This window comes from Polypterus senegalus, chromosome 1 (genome assembly GCF_016835505.1).
Source record: "Polypterus senegalus isolate Bchr_013 chromosome 1, ASM1683550v1, whole genome shotgun sequence".
In the NCBI taxonomy this organism is placed as follows: Eukaryota; Metazoa; Chordata; class Cladistia; order Polypteriformes; family Polypteridae; genus Polypterus; species Polypterus senegalus.
In genome coordinates, this window is record NC_053154.1 from 275,696,528 (window position 1) to 275,714,237 (window position 17,710).

At 35.6% G+C, this 17,710-nt stretch overlaps 1 protein-coding gene and 1 long non-coding RNA gene across 3 annotated transcripts in view; one reads left to right on the forward strand and one right to left on the reverse strand.

Annotated features, from left to right (window-relative positions):
- The window catches only part of hpse2 (heparanase 2), a 371,766-nt gene that overhangs the window by 275,101 nt on the left and 78,955 nt on the right, over positions 1 to 17,710 (forward strand). For both annotated transcript variants that reach the window (XM_039774786.1, XM_039774797.1), the window contains one exon: positions 2,818 to 2,924. In XM_039774786.1, the coding sequence (XP_039630720.1) occupies positions 2,818 to 2,924 (107 nt within the window). The remainder of the gene's footprint in view (positions 1 to 2,817; positions 2,925 to 17,710) is intronic.
- Positions 1 to 17,710, reverse strand: part of LOC120542375 — a 155,770-nt gene that overhangs the window by 50,738 nt on the left and 87,322 nt on the right. The gene's annotated exons all lie outside the window — the stretch shown is intronic.

Below are 17,710 nucleotides of genomic sequence, written 5' to 3' on the forward strand. Positions count from 1 at the left end.
CAATTGATTCAAAGGCTATTTCATGGGCAGGTGTGGGCAAGTCCGTCGTTATGTCATTATTAATTAAGCAGATAAAAGGCCTGGAGTTGATTTGATGTGTGGTGCTTGCATGTGGAAGATTTTGCTGTGAACAGACAACATGCAGTCAAAGGAGCTCTCTATCCAGGTGAAAGAAGCCATCCTTAAGCTGTGAAAACAGAAAAAAACCCATCCAAGAAATTGCTACAATATTACGAGTGGCAAAATCTACAGTTTGGTACATAATGAGAAAGAAAGCAAGCACTGGTGAACTCAGCAACGCAAAAAGACCTGGGGTCTTATGCATAACGCCATGCATAGAACTGACACTATAACATGACATAAGCACAAAAGCTGAAATGTGCTTACACACAGAAAAATCCAGATACAGGAATCTGTGCGTTTGCCAACTTCCGCGTTCTTCCGCTACATAAATTCCAGTCAGCGTGAAAAAGTAACTAGCGTGCACGCGCGTGCTGTCCCGCCCCAACTCCCCCCAAAATTACGCCTCTTTGAATATGCAAATCAATATAAATAGCCCTTAAGCTCGGCCTTCTGTGAAAAGACAATGGGAAAAGCACGGGGGAAAATATAAGAATTTCAGCGAATACCAAGTGGAGGCAAAGGAAAAACATACTATTTGTTGACTTAAACAGTGGTATAATCAACAAAAGGAAGCTGATTGAGTGACATAGCGTGTCGAAGAAACTCAAAAGCTCAAGTTCACAAAGTCGCACAGTGCCAAAATAAAAAAGAGGTTGTTAGATATCAAAGTCGCCATGAAAAGGGAGTCGTAGCCCACCGTCTGAGCTTATTAGGGTACAGAAAAAAAAAATAGGCACACAGTGGGAAAAAAACCACGAAATGTCAACTTTAATCTCGAAATTTCCACTTTAATCATGTAGTTTATTTTGTCATTAAAGTAGAACATCATAAACTTCATCTTAAAATCATTTAATTTACTAGTTTCTCAAATCCTATCATAACTAAAGTAGCAAGTTAAATGCTTTGTTTTGTGTTTGATCTTCAATGTGCTCTATGTGTGTGAATCACTATGTGCTTCCGTTCTTTCTCTTTCTCCGACAGGACATAGAATCCATTACATTCGTGATATTACAGCTCTCTGAATAATTAAAATACTGAGATGTATACATGATATCATTTTCATGATGATTGGAATGAAAGCATGTTATTAAACATGAGAACACGATGGCACAGTGATTGTTCATGTCTCACACAAGATGCTTCTGCGCCATGCGCGACCTTCGATGAAATAATTTATTGTAGCAGTACTGTCTCTTTCAGACATACTAACCTCCAATTCCTGTCCTTACTTTTGTTTCCCCAAATACACAATCAGCTCTGTAACAGACATTAAGCCATCTGTAAGCTTACGACGACGATTCTTTCAAAACTTTTAAGGAACATTGAAATATCTTAATAGTACGTGTTTAATTATTCTATCCATCTATCCTTCCAGTGTCGGGTCAGCCTCAGTAAATATACAGCGCAAGGCCAGGGACAATACGTGAACTTGCTAGCGCTGCGGCACTGTGTCCTCACATGTTTAATTATTAACAATACAGAATTTTTAAATGAAGTTAAAGTTTTATCTGTATACTATAATCAACATATTTTGCTGCATTTCATCTTAAAAATGATATTGTCATCATATGTAAATACGCACTTTATAAAATGGCGCAGGTTGTGCAATATTATAACTGAAGTACAAGTTTACAGTGAGGTGATTATACTTATAAGTACAAACAGTTCTACAAGGAGTAATTGATTGAGTGCGTTTATAGTTCTTGGGATGAAACTGTTTCTGAACCGCAAAGTCCGTACTGGAAAGGCTTTGAAACGTTTTGCCGTGGCTGAGGCAGCATGTGCTTGATGCTGTATACCGATAATTCTCTTTCCGATCAGCAGCTGCTTTGATTCCCCACTCAGATACAGTGATACAGTATAAATACTCTGAGTGGTGCAGTGAGAGTAATATGGAAAAAGATGATCCGTTGTGGCAACCCTTAAAGGGAGCAGCTGAAAGAAGAAGAAGGTGCAGTGAGAGTAACAACGCTAAAGCAGTTATGGTATTTGGCATACTATGGCTATTCCCTGGGCCATTATATTGTTACAGGTTAATTACAATCAGATGCATTACACTAATAAACAATATGCAGTTAGTTTCGGTGTATTTATAAAGCCGCGTCAGGAATGTGGTTCTAAGAAATAAAGGGTAACCACACAGGAACAGTAGCACTGCTTTGACGCTGGGTGCCACCAGTCTGCAAAACCGAGAGGAGAACTTGAGTACAACAGGGTATGAGGTACCGTGGAAAAGCGTGTGGCTTTATGCCAAGTTTAGGTTTTATACATCGGGATTTGAGTGTGGAAACGTTCGTACGCAACATTTTTGTGCGTACGCACCGTTTATACATGAGGCCCCTTGAGTTTGGAGATTAATTGACTTTATGAGATTGTGGAGGTCTGTATCAGAAAGCCCTGTGTTAAACTGGCATCCTATTCAGGATTGTTTTGTACTTTGTGCTCATTGCTGCTAAAACAGTGACAGTGTCTTAAAAAAAAAGAGATGTATGAATGGTATTTTCCAACTGCAGTCACACTTTTTAATTATAGCCGATATTTGCATTTCCTATCTAATAATTTACATTTATATATATTAAATTAAATTTACCATGTACCTGTCAAGATTTTCAGTGAAGGCTGGACAGCTTCTGTTTTTAACTATGTTCTGTTCATTTTTATTTTTATGTGTGGTACTGCCACTCATATGCTTAGGTTGTGAAGACCTATGCTCCAGGTAAAAAAGTGTGGCTTGGAGGAGTAGGGCCTGCTTGGGCTGGGGGAACAAACAACCTATCAGACACCTATGCAGCTGGCTTCTTGTGAGTATATTTTCTTTTGTTTTCAGCATTGTACTTATGTAAAAACTAATTTATATTGCATTCATTTTCATTCCCTATAGAGATCAGTAATTGTTTTTCAGTTTTACCTGTTGAATTTCTTTGTTTATTTAAGATGCACTCAAATGGGTCAACATTTAGAAATATTTTTCATGTTTTCTGTTCTTGTATGAAGCCACATGACTTCTTAATTTCACCAAATGTAAAGCTGCCCAGTTTTCTTTGTCCACTGCATCCATCCTTTGCATAGTAAAAGATTAATTCAAGAATCAGCGGTCATACTTCAGAATAATTGATGTAGGCAGTGCAATGTTTAATTAATTGTAATATTTGTTACCACTATAGGCTGCTTAATGAAAAGTTAGAAAAATAATTTTCAAACACCTGCTTTTGGCAGTAGTAACATTTTGGTGCAAGCATAGAACATACAGTAAAACATGATAATGTTCCATTACAATATGGTGGCTGCTCCATGACAGTATAATGCAGTACATATATAAATATTCACTTTTTTAACTGAAATACTATTTATATACTAATAATCAAAGTATAAAACCGCTATACAAATGGAGATATGTGTAAGTATAGAAAATAAAAATATGTATTGTATAATTTTAGCCATCTGTCAATTCATGTAAATCACTGTAAAATTGTTTTAACAGTACTTTTGTAATGTTTTAGACTAATTATGCAATACAAAACTGCACCTGTCAGTCTAAAACTGATAGATAGGTGCAACTGGGCTGTCTGTCAGCCAGTTGAAATAGATACACCGTATATACACTGCAGCTTTACGCAAAAAGCTGCAAAATTATAGTAGACAAATGTTCTGGAAACATGCAGTATAAAATAATGAATCCTAAAAAACTAATGCCCATCACCCTGGAGTGGTTTTTCCACTAAAACATTAGTTTTAGTGAACAATGTTCTTACTGACCCTCAAGTGTCTCTTTCACAGCTCTACTTTAAGTGTAAGTGGACAATTTGTACAAAATTATGGCAGCATCCTTTTGGGTAGGAACTAGTGGTCAATGGCTACCTAGTCCTCCAACAAATGGTCTTATGCAACTAGACAACATTTCAAATGCTAATTTTGACATTCTAAAATAAATATATAAATGATTAACTTTATAAATGGAAACAGGTAGTTGGGGAGAAGAGTAGAGCAGTACAACTGGGATACTGTACTAACTGTACTGGCCTTATAAGGGCTTCCAAATCCTCAGTAATAAATCCTGGATTAGGAATAGAAGACATATCTATCAGGTAGGAAAAGAGTGGCAGTTTATTGTGAAAGAAAAAGACTGAAGGATAGGAAGATGAAGAGAAATACTCATATTTGGTTAGTGACATTTGGAAAGCATAGACAGGCCCAGAGAAGCCCAGTCTTTATTATTTATCTTTCTTTGTATTGTGTTCACTCTTTCTGTTATACCCTGCTCTTTCTCCTTATCTTTGCTAATAAAATTGTTGCCATATTTACTATTTGGATGTGGTGTCTGTTTTTTCATCTGCCTTTGAATCCTAAATAGACTTTTTTGGTGTTAGCATTTTATCGATTCCTGACCACAGGACAATGAAGTGAGCAGAAAATCATTTCATTGTACATTTTAGTGACACATAAGTCAAATTCCAATGTTCTTGAATGAATTATATCGCAGTTAACTGACATGTCCTCTCAATACAACTGTCTTCAACATTGATAATAATGCATAATTCATACAACTTTAATAGCCTTAGTGTCTAGCCTCTCTATTTTGTCTATAAAAAGGGTGTGCTGTGCTGTTTGTTTGACATAAGTGGCAATCGCACCATTACCAAAAAGCCAACCGTTACACACAGCATGACCCTGATGTCTGCTTTCCACACTACTTTTTGATAAAATGATGAAATCATAGGTTCAGCAAGGTCACTTTGCAACAACTTTAGCTACACATATTTGCACATCACATATTAGTTGAATATTAATTGAATGAAAGTGCTTTCATGCAAATTCATTCTTTGTTGGTGCTTTTATAGTTCATGTGTGAAGTTATTTGCAACAATTACATTTGGAAAAATTACCAATCACTGCAAATTGCCTTTTGATCTCGGCTTGCTCACCCTGAATGGAATGAAACTGAATGTTACTGAGTAGCATCTTAACTGTCTCGTACAGATGGAACCAGTCAGCCACTACACTTTGAAAAGTGCCTGTTGTGAAAACCTGTTATAGAACAGAGATTGCATGATTTCTTTTTGAGGGTCTCGGTTATGTAGGATCCAATTGACAACACAACTCGGGGAGGAAGTCTAAATCGCCTCATAAACCAGTCATCACCATGAGCCAAACATTCCTAATCCATGAAAATTGTATCCTTGGATATCCTGCCATTGGTGATATCCTTCAAGAAGAGGTAATGCTGCCATTGCCAATTATGTCATACAACACATAGCACAACTTACATGATCTTTCCTTCAGTTGACAATTGCATATCCCCTTTAGAGCCTCTCTACTGACACCACCCACCAACCCCCAAACACTAAGATAGAAGATATAAAAAAAATGGTACTCCCAATCATAATCAGTGGTGGAATGCACCATTGGTTCATTAAAAAATAGATGTACAACCCCACAAAGTTTTGCCGCAATGTGATGACATATGAAGTATTGCTCAGCATAGCACAAAAACATGGACTGCTTCTACCACCTGAGATGGGACAAAATGAGCCCATCAATGACTCACACCCTACCACTCAGGACATCAATGCAATGGCAAGTCAAAGATGTTTGAATGTTGTATGCCAAGTGTACTTATATGTATTGCAACATTGATATTTACTTGCCAAAATGTTATTTTTTTACAAGTACAATAATAGTGTTCTTATTGTATCACATTCTAATGCATACTGTCAATTGAATCGATTCACACTGTGTTTGCTTTTGTGTCTGCTGCATGATGGCACATTGCTATTACTCTCTCTGCTCAGCTGCTGTCACTTGTTCCCACTGTTGTTTTTTATCTTTTATATATTACTTCCACAGAGAGACCAATAAAAAGAATGTTTTTGTGGGTCTCTACTTCAGTCAGTAATACCTCAAAGTTCACATTCACTTGTTTCATTTTCTTTATTCTCCCAGATGTGACTCAGACACTTGGCCAAATTTATGTGGTGATTAGATCATGAATTTTCAAAAAATACTTTTTTTTAAGCCATACATAGTTACCAATTGGAGGTAATGAGGAGAAGCTAAAAGTTTTTCCACTCACATAGTTTTAAATTGGGTTTAAATTAATAAAGGTACTTGGTGTGGCATGTAATGTACATTTTTATAAATCTTATTTTTTTATGCATATGCTATTTTTGCCTTTCAAGTGTAAGCACATTTTTATTGTGAAATCTAAGCATTTCCCAAAAGCATCATAACTATAAATGTAAAATTCACCTTAGCACTGATCATTCATTTACACGCAAGTGTTTTGTAAGCCCCATCATAATAAAAGTAGCATGTAAAAGCCTTTATAATATATGTGTTCCCTGACCCAGTTAATATTTTTAAAACTAACACAGTGCTATCATAAAGCTTTTTTAAAAGTATTTTTAAAATGCTATGTAATTAATACACATAGGTAATCTAACAGAAATAACTTCTTTTGAAAACAATTCAGCATTTTTGATGTTTTTGTTAGAGGGCAGATGATTTATTTTGCTACATACTCAGCAATATGAGGTTGAGTTGGAAACTGTGAAGAAAACTGCATTTTACATGTCAGTAAACATATTACTCAGATACACATAAAGACAATTTTTTATACCATTCCACGTCTAACCTTCAGAAACGCAGTAGTGTAAAAACAATGTAGTTTATTTTTTATCACTACGTTTTAGAACTTTAGTTTTATGAGAATAACCTAACCTAAAATGTCAAAAGCAAATATTGAAACCAAACTCTATCGTGTTTTCAAGAATAGTAAAGCTAGTTGGTGGACAATCAACAAAAACTTCCATCAACTGCTGCTTAACAACTGCTGGTCAAACTGCTGGCCTAGACCTGTGGTGAAGTGTGGTGCTGTGGGCCTACAAATGGAAGTTATTGGACCCAGTCCTCAATCACTTAGTGTTTCTTAAATGGGCTTTCTCTTGTGAGATTGTAGCCACAGGCAGCGGTCTGTACACAAAATTCGTTAAATTCACATTATGACAGCTCTATGAACATTAAGAATAAGATTTATATTGAAATTATAATGTTAAATTCATTTGAATAATTTAGACTATTAATAATTACATATTTATAAATTAACATTTTTAGGTTCTTTAAAGGTTTTGAAGAATCAGCATTGAAACGTTGCAGCTCACTTTACTTTTATAGAGTCATTTTCTGTATTGCATTTGTTTATGTGAAGAAGCAGAAAGATAGAAAAGGTAAAAATAGGACCTGGGAATTTATTCATTTTGACTGCAATGAACAAAGCCAACCTAAAACAATATCCATTGCACTGTGTCTCTGAACCCAACATTTACATGTTATTTAAATTAAACAAGTGATATATACTGTAACTAATACCTGTTCATACATTCATCCTCTTGGAGCGTTGTTAAAGTTTCTCTGCATTTAACATACAGGTGATCTTGCAGTCACCAAGGATTTTTTCGGATTCTGTGGAATGGTGCTCTGGGAGCACCCACCATGTTTTAACAGAGCCATTTCAGCAGTGTGTCATAAGGGAAGAAATGATGAATTTAGTGGTGGAAGCTACTGGGTGGTAGTGGGTACCTCTTTTGTGAATACCTGTTGACTAACTAACTAACAACAGCCAAACCCAGCACATCAATAAACTCACAGAATGTTGGAAAGCAGATTATAGTCATAGTAATTTGGAAAATGTGCTTATGCTGTCTTTAAATGATTTCAGTATAATATAATATGTATTTGAGAGGTAAACACATCATCCACCATCTGAAAGAGTATATTAATTTTTAATGCATAATGGAATTTTACTTCATTCAATGAGTGTGAAAAAATAACAGATTATATAAATGAAATATATACCATGCTGTCTAGGTGGCATCTGTATTTCTAAAAGAGAGAAACGATACGTCACCAATTTAATTTATTCATATGCTGTATTATATTTTGTTATGAAATTATAATGTCATCTTTACTTTATATTATATTCCACAAACGTATTTAATTCCATTGAAGGACCAATGACAAAAGCATATGATATTATTATCAATTGACTGCTTTTCATTTGATATATTACACGCTTTTATAGGTGACTTTGGCAGAAATACTAAATAGTATTTTATGCTTGCTTGTAAAATGGCTACTTAAGAAGAAATGTGAGAAATGCACAAAAAAGTAGGTTGTATTTTATGTACATGCATTTTAAAGTTGCTCATTAATCACTAAGATTGTTTACGTAAAGTGCAGTTCTGTTTGTTTCTTGTGTGCCTTGATGTATGGCATGACAGATAATTGAGATTGAAATATAGGATTTCAGGAATATTTTGAGAGGCAAGACTTAAAATGGAATAGCTATCAAAAATGTCCTTCTTTCTTTCTTGCTAGCTTAGTCAATTCATTTTTTTTCTTAAAACGGAACAAAATACAGCCTTTTAAGGGAAACAAAACTTGTAGAACAAGAAAGTAATTAATATTCTTCAAGTTTAAAAATCAAGGATGAAATGAAAAATTCTCAATTAATTGGAATGTCAAGGGTCTTATCCATGAACTGAAAAGGAAAAAAAAGTGTTACCATATTTTAGGTCAACAAAGTCAGATTTTTTCCTCTAACAGGAGACCCATTTAAATAATAAATATTAACCAAGGTTAAAAAAACAAATTGGTTGGAAATGTATTTCATTCTACCTATAACAATAAAATGTAATATATTAAGCACTACAACTTCAAATGGCAATTTGTGAATTAGTAAGTAGATGAAGATTTTATTAAATGTATGTTCACAAAAATCTTTTTTTTTTTGTTTTGTCTTTGTTGAAACTAATATATATACAGAGATATTCACAAGAATTCTGCACAATAAATATTAGCAAGCAACAGAACTAGTAGAGGCCTTCGTGCAAAGGGCAGGTGAACTGAAGGAAGAGTTCTAGAATCCAGCCTATTATTGACAATAATAAAAATGATTCACTAAAAAATATTTCTTTGATTAAACAGAAAACTCTTAAAAACTGTGGATTCTGTTAAACCTCTACAAAGTAGAAAATCGAAATGCTTTACAAAACTTATAAAACTCTCAGTTAAATAAGTTACTTTAAATCTGAATATGTTCACAGAAATCAGAGACAGAAAGCTTCTGCTAAAGTATTACACAAAGCATACAGTAAATCTCAAATCTAAAGAGTCACTCTCTCAGATGATTGGTCGTGTCATGATCTGGCTTTTGTTTGTGAATTTTTGCTACTAATCTTTAGCCTCTAAAATATTTTAAACATCAACAACATCATGAACTTCCTGGTTGTACATGTTTGTGGATACACAAAAAGAAAAGACTTGCTGTTTTCAATAATGTTTCAATCTGATTTTTGGTGAAATATATATTTTTTAAATTGACTACAATGTTTTGGCTTTGGTTATGTGAAATTATTTTTCATCTTGACTTCTCCTCTTCTGTTTGAATTATGTGTTTGGTTTCATGTCTTGGACTTGTTTAGTAGATTATTGTCTTTCTTTTTATCAGCCTTTGCCTATTAATAAAACCACAACTTATCTCCTGACTCCTTTCATACTTGCATGCTGCTGGCATCCCAGCAGTCTTACAGCTGGAATAGACATACAGTAACCTCTTTTAACAAATCTCTCACCCAGCTGCCAAGAGAGCTCCTGACCTTGGAAGTGGTAATGTCATGCAGCTGCAAATCTTTCAAACTGCCACACAGTGTGCTTGAGCCTTTCATAATAAGCTGGGGACCAAAAGCTTAACACTATCTTCTAGCTGCAGTCTGTACAGCATTGTATCACTAAGCAACACCCACATGTTCTTTTCTCAAAGGGACGGACTATGAAATGACTATGGTGCAGTAGTGGATAACAAACAAACCATTTTTTGCCATGGTTTTGGAATCTGCTAAACAGAGCAGAGTAACTTTTGGACATCAGGTGGCACATTCATAATGGCTAACACGGTACAACACCCTACTAATTGTTTAAAATGCTGTATAGTCTTAGCCATAAGCAAACAAAGAGTTTTACAATGTTCACAGTCTTCCATTCAAGCCAGATGTAATGAGGCTAAAGACATTAAATATGAGCAGCAAGTAGTACAACAGGTTCCCTACTCAAATTATCAATAGATAGCAGTCTTTGCAATGGAAGTCTGCTGCTGGTTTATCTAAACCAGGAGCTGTTGGATCTCTTTAGTCAACTGTTATGAGAGGTTCTTCATTAATGGATGGATAAGAATCTTATAAGGTATTTAAACTGTCAGAGATTTCTGAAGTTTGAAACAAGAGAAAAGGATAAGATTGGATAAAGCTAGGCCATAATGGGCACATTAGACTTAGTTTCCTTTTTTCTCTCATCTAGTTCAGCAGATAAAAGGGGGAAACGGCCTTTTTTTTTCTTTAAAGCTTGCGGAATCATGTGAATGTCAAAAGGCCGATAACTCAGTTTAAAATCTCCCTATAGACAAACACTCCAAACTGTATTACATATTTTGAAGTGTCACAGAGTACTAGAAGATCAGCTATAAGCAGCCTTACCTGTGTAGGTATTTCACAGGCATTCATATATTCATGAATACCTTTTCATATATATTGTACTTAAGCTACCAATGCTAAAAAAATACTGAGTATGGGTGTTATCAGGATGTACAGAAATTATGACCTCTCTATCAAAAAGGGAAAGGTATATCTTAAAAGTTGCATTAAGCAGCCAGAGAGAGTAAAAATTGCCTTTATTTTGAGATCCTTTTTATATATAGTTTTTTCAGATGAATAGAAATCAAATTATCAAAGTAGGTCTGAAAAAAAAAAATAATATTCAGTTGGTGACTGCTTTACCTCACTGCTATAGCAAAAAAAAAAATGGTTTGTTTCTTCCTTCCAATACACTTAACACCAGGACCTGTTTGTTGCCATCTTTTATAGGTGGGACATGATGAAACGAGTTGCCATATGTCAAGAGCAATTTAGTAACAATATTTCAGCAAAAATACACATTTCGAAAATTAAGAGTACAAAATTGTATACATCACATTTGATTTGTGCATCATTAGTAAATTGAGATGTTTTCATGAAAATGTTGATACAGTAGACCCCCGCAAAGTCGCGGTTCAGGATTCGCGGACTCAGTCATTCACAGATTTTTCCTTGGAACCTAACTATTAATTGTTAGCGGAAAGCGCAAATATCCTCAGAATTTTTTATGGCTTTTTTGTGGCAATACTGTGCTGTACAGAGAACAGGAAGCAACCGCTGAGGGAAACGCAATTTGGGATGGTGAAAGTAGCCAATCTGAGAGCATTATTCATTTCTCCTTGCTGCTGATTGACTGCTGCCCTGTGACACATCTCCAGCTGAGTGGGTTTACCACCGCTGAGGGAAACGCGATTTGGGATGGTGAAAGTAGCCAATCCGAGAGCGTTATTCATTTTTCCTTGTTGCTGATTGACTGCTGCCATGTGATGCATCTCCAGCTGAGTGTCCTCATGTTTTCCATTTTCTTATTGTATTCATTTTGTTATGCACTGAGCCGAAGCGCCAGAAGAAGTTTAAAACACTCCAGGAGAAGGTTGAACTACTGGATTTGCTCAGGGAACTAAAAAGTTATGCTGCAGTAGTGCGCCACAATGGCATTAATGAAAGCACCATACGCTACATAAAGAAGAACAAAGCAGCGATCTGGAGTACCATATCTATAAGTTCCTGTGATAGTGCCAAAAAGGTAACGACTGTAAGGAATAAAAATATCATCAGGATGGAATCTGCCTTGGCATTGTGGATCACCGACTGCAGGAAGAAGAACATCCCCTTGGACTGTAGCATCTTCCATGAGAAAGCACAGAAATTGTACCAGCAGTTCGCTACAGGAGACAATGTAGCAACTTCCCATCACAATGTTCCTGAAACCTATAAAGAAAAGGCAGCACAAAACCCTACCAGAAGATGACCCGTCCATAGATACAACTCCTCCTGAAGCGCCTGAAGTAGAGGCGCCACCCGAGGAGTTTTAAATCCTCTGCTTCGTACCGCACAGCTACTTCATCATCATCATCAATATCATTCATCATTGGTGAGTACCTGTATATTTTACTGTATTTTAATTAAATGAAATTATGATATATTTACTCTACTTATAACAAAGAAAATGACAGCACATACCAAAGAAAACGCACTTGCATGAATTACAGTATGTATAGCAGTAACATCAGTATTTTACATTCTAGCACCGCAGGAGACATAGCAATAAAGTACTGTACAGTATACGGGTTTACCTTTACATTCTGTTTTTTGGTAATGTATTAAGGTAATTTTTTAGGTAATGTATTAATCTGAGTTTGCAATTAAATTAAAGTGCTTTAGGGGCATACTGTATTTAGGGTTTTAAACTATAAAAATAGGCATTTAAAAGGCATTTTTTAACCAAATCCAAAAGTCACAGTTTTTCACAAGTCGCGGATGCTCTAGGAACGTAACCCCCGCAAATTTTGGGGGTGTACTGTATTCTTTACTGTGGTCTAAGTTAGGCTGGCTCACCATTCAAACCTATTGTATCAGAAAGTTTATTATCTCTGTTCTCCATGAAAACATGGCAATAAAAATATTTCTTGGCTATCACCACAAACAACACTGGCTGAATAAAATACAAGAAAGTGTCATTTTTTGGAGGAGTATGCTTTTAGCTTCATTGTTTAGTAATACAAATTCTAGGTAAGATGAACTTTGTGATTTTTTTTTTGTGATTTCTTCAGGAAAACTGAATTTGATATGTAATAGGATGAATTATTTCTTGCTGTATGGATTTAGAAAAGACATTCTACTGCTATGTGAACCCACTTAAACATTAAATAAATCCAATTACAAAATATGCAGATTTGTGCATGACATAAGAACCAGGAAATGTAGTTTTATGTATGTGCATTATTGAATTGAAATTAATGTCTTTATGTTTATATGCCTGCGGCGGGGTTTGTTTTCTGCCTTGCACCCAGTGTTGGCTGGGATTGGCTCCAGCAGACCCCCGTGACCCTGTAGTTAGGATATAGCGGGTTGGATAATGGATGGATGGATGTATCCCTTCTGGTCCGTTTATCTCCCCTTCACTCTTAACATCTCACTGGCAGAACAACTGACGTGTATGTGAATTCTGTACAATAAATCAACCTACCCTTATAAGAGTATCCCCTAGAGTGATGTCTTGTTCAGCCTGATTTGTGAGCCATTGCTGGGTCTAGTGTCCTGATACTCTACACAGGTTTGGCAGTGTATGTCTTTTTCAAAGCCAGCACTTTGAAACACAGAAAGAGGATAAGAATGCGCCTTGTGATTACTCATTATTGGTGTGAATGAGAAATAAAATGCACTTCTGTCAGTTCAAGCAAACAGGAAACATTTCCTTTTGAAAAGTATGTACAAATACATTTGTACCAGAAACTACAGAAATTGTCATTTTTTATAGTATATATAAATACTATAAATATACTATGATCCTGACACTTTTTTGAAATACGATTTTGAGTCGCATCCTGTCATGGCCTGGCAAAGAAGATCTTGCCGGCTGTTTGATCCACTTGCAGTGATACTGGTACTGTAATTATACATTTTTCCCTTCTCAGACACTTTTTGTTTATGCATTAATTACAATTATATGCGTATATCTATGAATGTGTGGAAGAAATTAATATTTTTTTTCTCTTCTAAAGGAGACTGTTCAATATCATACCCTTGGTTTATTGTTATTTTTATTATTGTATTAGGGTTTACTATGCTTATCCAGGGCCACTTTTTAACACCATTCCTTAGGGTTTACTATTTTACTATCTCAAGATTGTTGAAGATTATATTTTATGTTTATAGTAAGTTGGACTGTATTGGTAATAGATACCTCAATTTTATTTCTCATACTCCGTTGCTGTTAGGGGAGGCTTGTTTTATTTTGAATTTGCTCTGTCTCTTGGTGTCTCATTGGACTGGGACTTTGGGAAATGGAGTCCAGCCTCACATGGGGAGGCAAAATTGGGGGGGGACTAAGGGAAGAAGAAAGATACCAAGCTATCTCTAATCTATCCTCTTAATCCTTATAATTCTAAGTGCCAACGTAACAATAGCCTTCATGACAATACCCTGGGAAAATTGAAAATTATGGTCAAAGCTGTCTTATTTTCAGTTAACACTAAAAAATGACAACAAAAGTTCAGAAGACTCCAAGACTGGAGCGTTCACTTTGTGAGCTGGAATGTTAAAGGCCTGAATCACGAATTAAAGAGAAAGAAAGTATTCTCTCACTTAACAGGTCTAAATGCTGAAATAGTATTTTTACAGGAGACCCACTTATTAAGCAAGGATCAGCTTCAGCTGCAAAAAGGCTGTCCTGGCCAAATGTTCCATTCCAGTTATACAAAGAAAACTAGAGGTGTGGGAATTCTTATACATAGAACAGTCTCATTTGTAGTATCAGATGAAGTATCTGATCCCGAAGGGAGATATATGATTGTCATAGGTAATTTATTTCACTGTAAAGTGATTTTGATAAATATTTACACACCCAATGTCGATGAAAGGGAATTCATGCAAAATGTATTTGCATCCATTCCCAATGTGAACACTCATAAAATTGTAATGGCTGAGGATTTTAATTGTTTTAAATCCAGACCTAGCTAGGTCCCCTGCCACATGGGTGACGATATCTAACACTGCAAAGTCAATTACACAGTTTGTAACTGACCCCAACTTATCAGACTCCTGGAGATTTCTAAACCCAAACTCAAGAGCATGTTCCTTGTACTCACCAATGCACCATTGCTACTAAATAATTTATTATTTCTTTGTAGATAACGACTTCTTGCCTACGATTAAATCTTGTACGACGCTATTGCTATTTCTGACCATGCCCCCTTGATTTTGGAGCTAAAATAACTATGCCCCACATACCCATCTCGCAGATGGCATCTTAATCCACTTTTATTAGCAGATGAGAACTGTACAGAATTTATATCCAAGCAAATCATTTTTTAGAGACAAATACATCCTCAGAGGTTTCTGCAGGAACACCCTGGGAAACCCTGAAGAGGTCAGATTATGTCATATCTTTCCCACAGAAATAAACTGGAAACCAAGAAGGTATGAGAGCTAATCAACGAAATTACTAGAATAGATCAAGAACATGCCAGGTATCCAAGTGAGGTGCTTCATAGGAAAAGGCAGGCTCTGCATTCAGAGCTCAACCTCTTAACAATAACAACTAAAGAAACCGAACAACTTAAATCAAGATATCATTATTATTAACGTGGAGAGAAAACTAATAAGATCTTACCTTAACAAATCCACAAGCAAGAACTTCACAATGCAATCCTAGCAATTGACCATAAAAATATAATGCCCACATTTAGAAACTACTATAAATCCTTATATTCTACTGAGATTAAAGAAGACAGTGCACAATCTAATGCATTTCTGGATGCATTATAGATACCACAAATAGATACTCTTAGTGCAGAGGAATTGGATAAACCTCTGGCACTATCAGAATTACTAGATGCTATAAAGCAGCAGGCCCTGATGGCTACCCTGCCAAATTTTATAAGAAATTCTCAACTCGGCTAGCTTCCCTTCTGTTAGCAACATTTACAGAAGCTAGAGAAAATAAAATTCTACCTCAAACTTTTTGCCAAGCATTAATTACCATCTTTACTAAACAAAATAAGGACTTATTAAAATGTGTATCATGCAGACCAATTTCACTTCTGAATAATTATATTAAGTTACTCTCCAAAGCCCTAGCTAGAAGGATGGAGAAAGTGCTGCCTTCAGTAATAACATAAGACCAAACTGGATTTATTAAAGGCAGACACTTAGCTTCCAATCTTTGACGCCTGTTAAATGTAATATATTCACTCACAAAGTCAAACACCCCAGAGATGATGATATCGTTGGATGCAGAAAAAGCATTTGACATTGTTGAATGGAACTACCCTTTCACTACTTTGGAGAAATTTGGGTTTGGGCCAAACATTTTTGCATGGATCAACCTACTGTATACCAATCCAGAAGCTTCAGTGTGTATTAACAACATTAATTCAGACTACTTTAAACTAGAGTGTGGTACCAGACAAAGATGCCCCTTGTCACCACTGCTTTTTGCAATCACCATTGAGCCACTGGCAATTCATTGTTGAAGTGCTATTGAGATAAAGGGAATTATCAGAGAAGGACTGGAACAGAAAGTTTATCCATATGCAGATGATATGGTACTGTATATGTTAGATCCACAAAATATCTTGCATGCAGTCCTAACAGCACTAACAGAATTTCAAAAGATTTCTGGTCTCAGAATCAATTGAATAAAAGTGTGCTCTTCCCAGTGAATTCTCAAGAATATAATATTAGATTGGACACTTTTCCTTTTATCATCTCAGATCAGTTTAAATACTTAGGGGTAAACATCACAAGTAAACATAAAGCTTTTTATTAACAAAATTTTGCCGTCTGTATGGAAAAAATTAAGCAAGACTTACATAGATGGTCAACCCTTCATCTCACTTAAGCTGGAAGAATTAAAATGGTTAAGATGAATATCCTTCCTAAGCTTCTGTTTTTATTTCAAAACATTCCTGTATACATCAATAGATCATTTTTTTTTTAAAATAAAATTCAACCATAACTTTATTTAATTGGAAATCAAATCATCCACGTATCCAAAGGGTGACCCTACAAAGACCTAAGGCAGAAGGTGGCATAGCTCTACCTAACTTTCAATTTTATTACTGGACAGCAAACATACAAACTATAAAAACATGGACACAAATAGATGAACATACACAGGCTTCATCTGCAATAGAAATAAATTCCTGCAGTACTTCTTTATATTTCTTGCTTTGCACCCCAATAAATACAAGTTATCGCCAATATACTAACAATCCAATTGTGCTTCAGTCAATCAGAATATGGAACCAATGTAGGAAGTATTTTAAGACAGAGAAGCTTTTATCTGTGGCACCTCTGCACAAGAACCACCTTTTTCTACCCTCTCAAACACATGCAGTTTTTAATGCCTGGCAAACATTCAGGATTAAATCACTTAGAAATCTGTACATAGACAACGTCTTTGCATCCAACGAACAATTACACTTCAAATTCAGTTTTCCAGCAACGCATTTCTTTCACTACCTTCAAATTCTACCACTATGCTGGAAAAAATATTGCTCATTCTCAAGGACTCGGACAGCATTTCCGTAATATATAAAACTATTTTACAGTCCCTCCCTTTCAGAGATCCAAGAGAACAGTGGAAAAAGGATCTCTCACTCAACATATCAGAAAAGGAGTGGAAAGTAGCAATACACAGAATTCACTCGAGCTCCATATGTGCAAAGCATAGAATTATTCAACTAAAAATTATATCGAGCACATCTCTTTCATTTAAAATTGTCCAAAATATTTCCAAGTAAAGATCAACCTGCGAATCAAGTTCCAGCCTCACTGGGCCACATGTTTTGGGCCTGCACCCAATTAACATCACTTTAGACCAAAATCTTTAAATGCCTTTTAGACAGCCTTGGTGTCACAATCTCTCCTAATCCACCAACAGCTGTGTTTGGTGTACT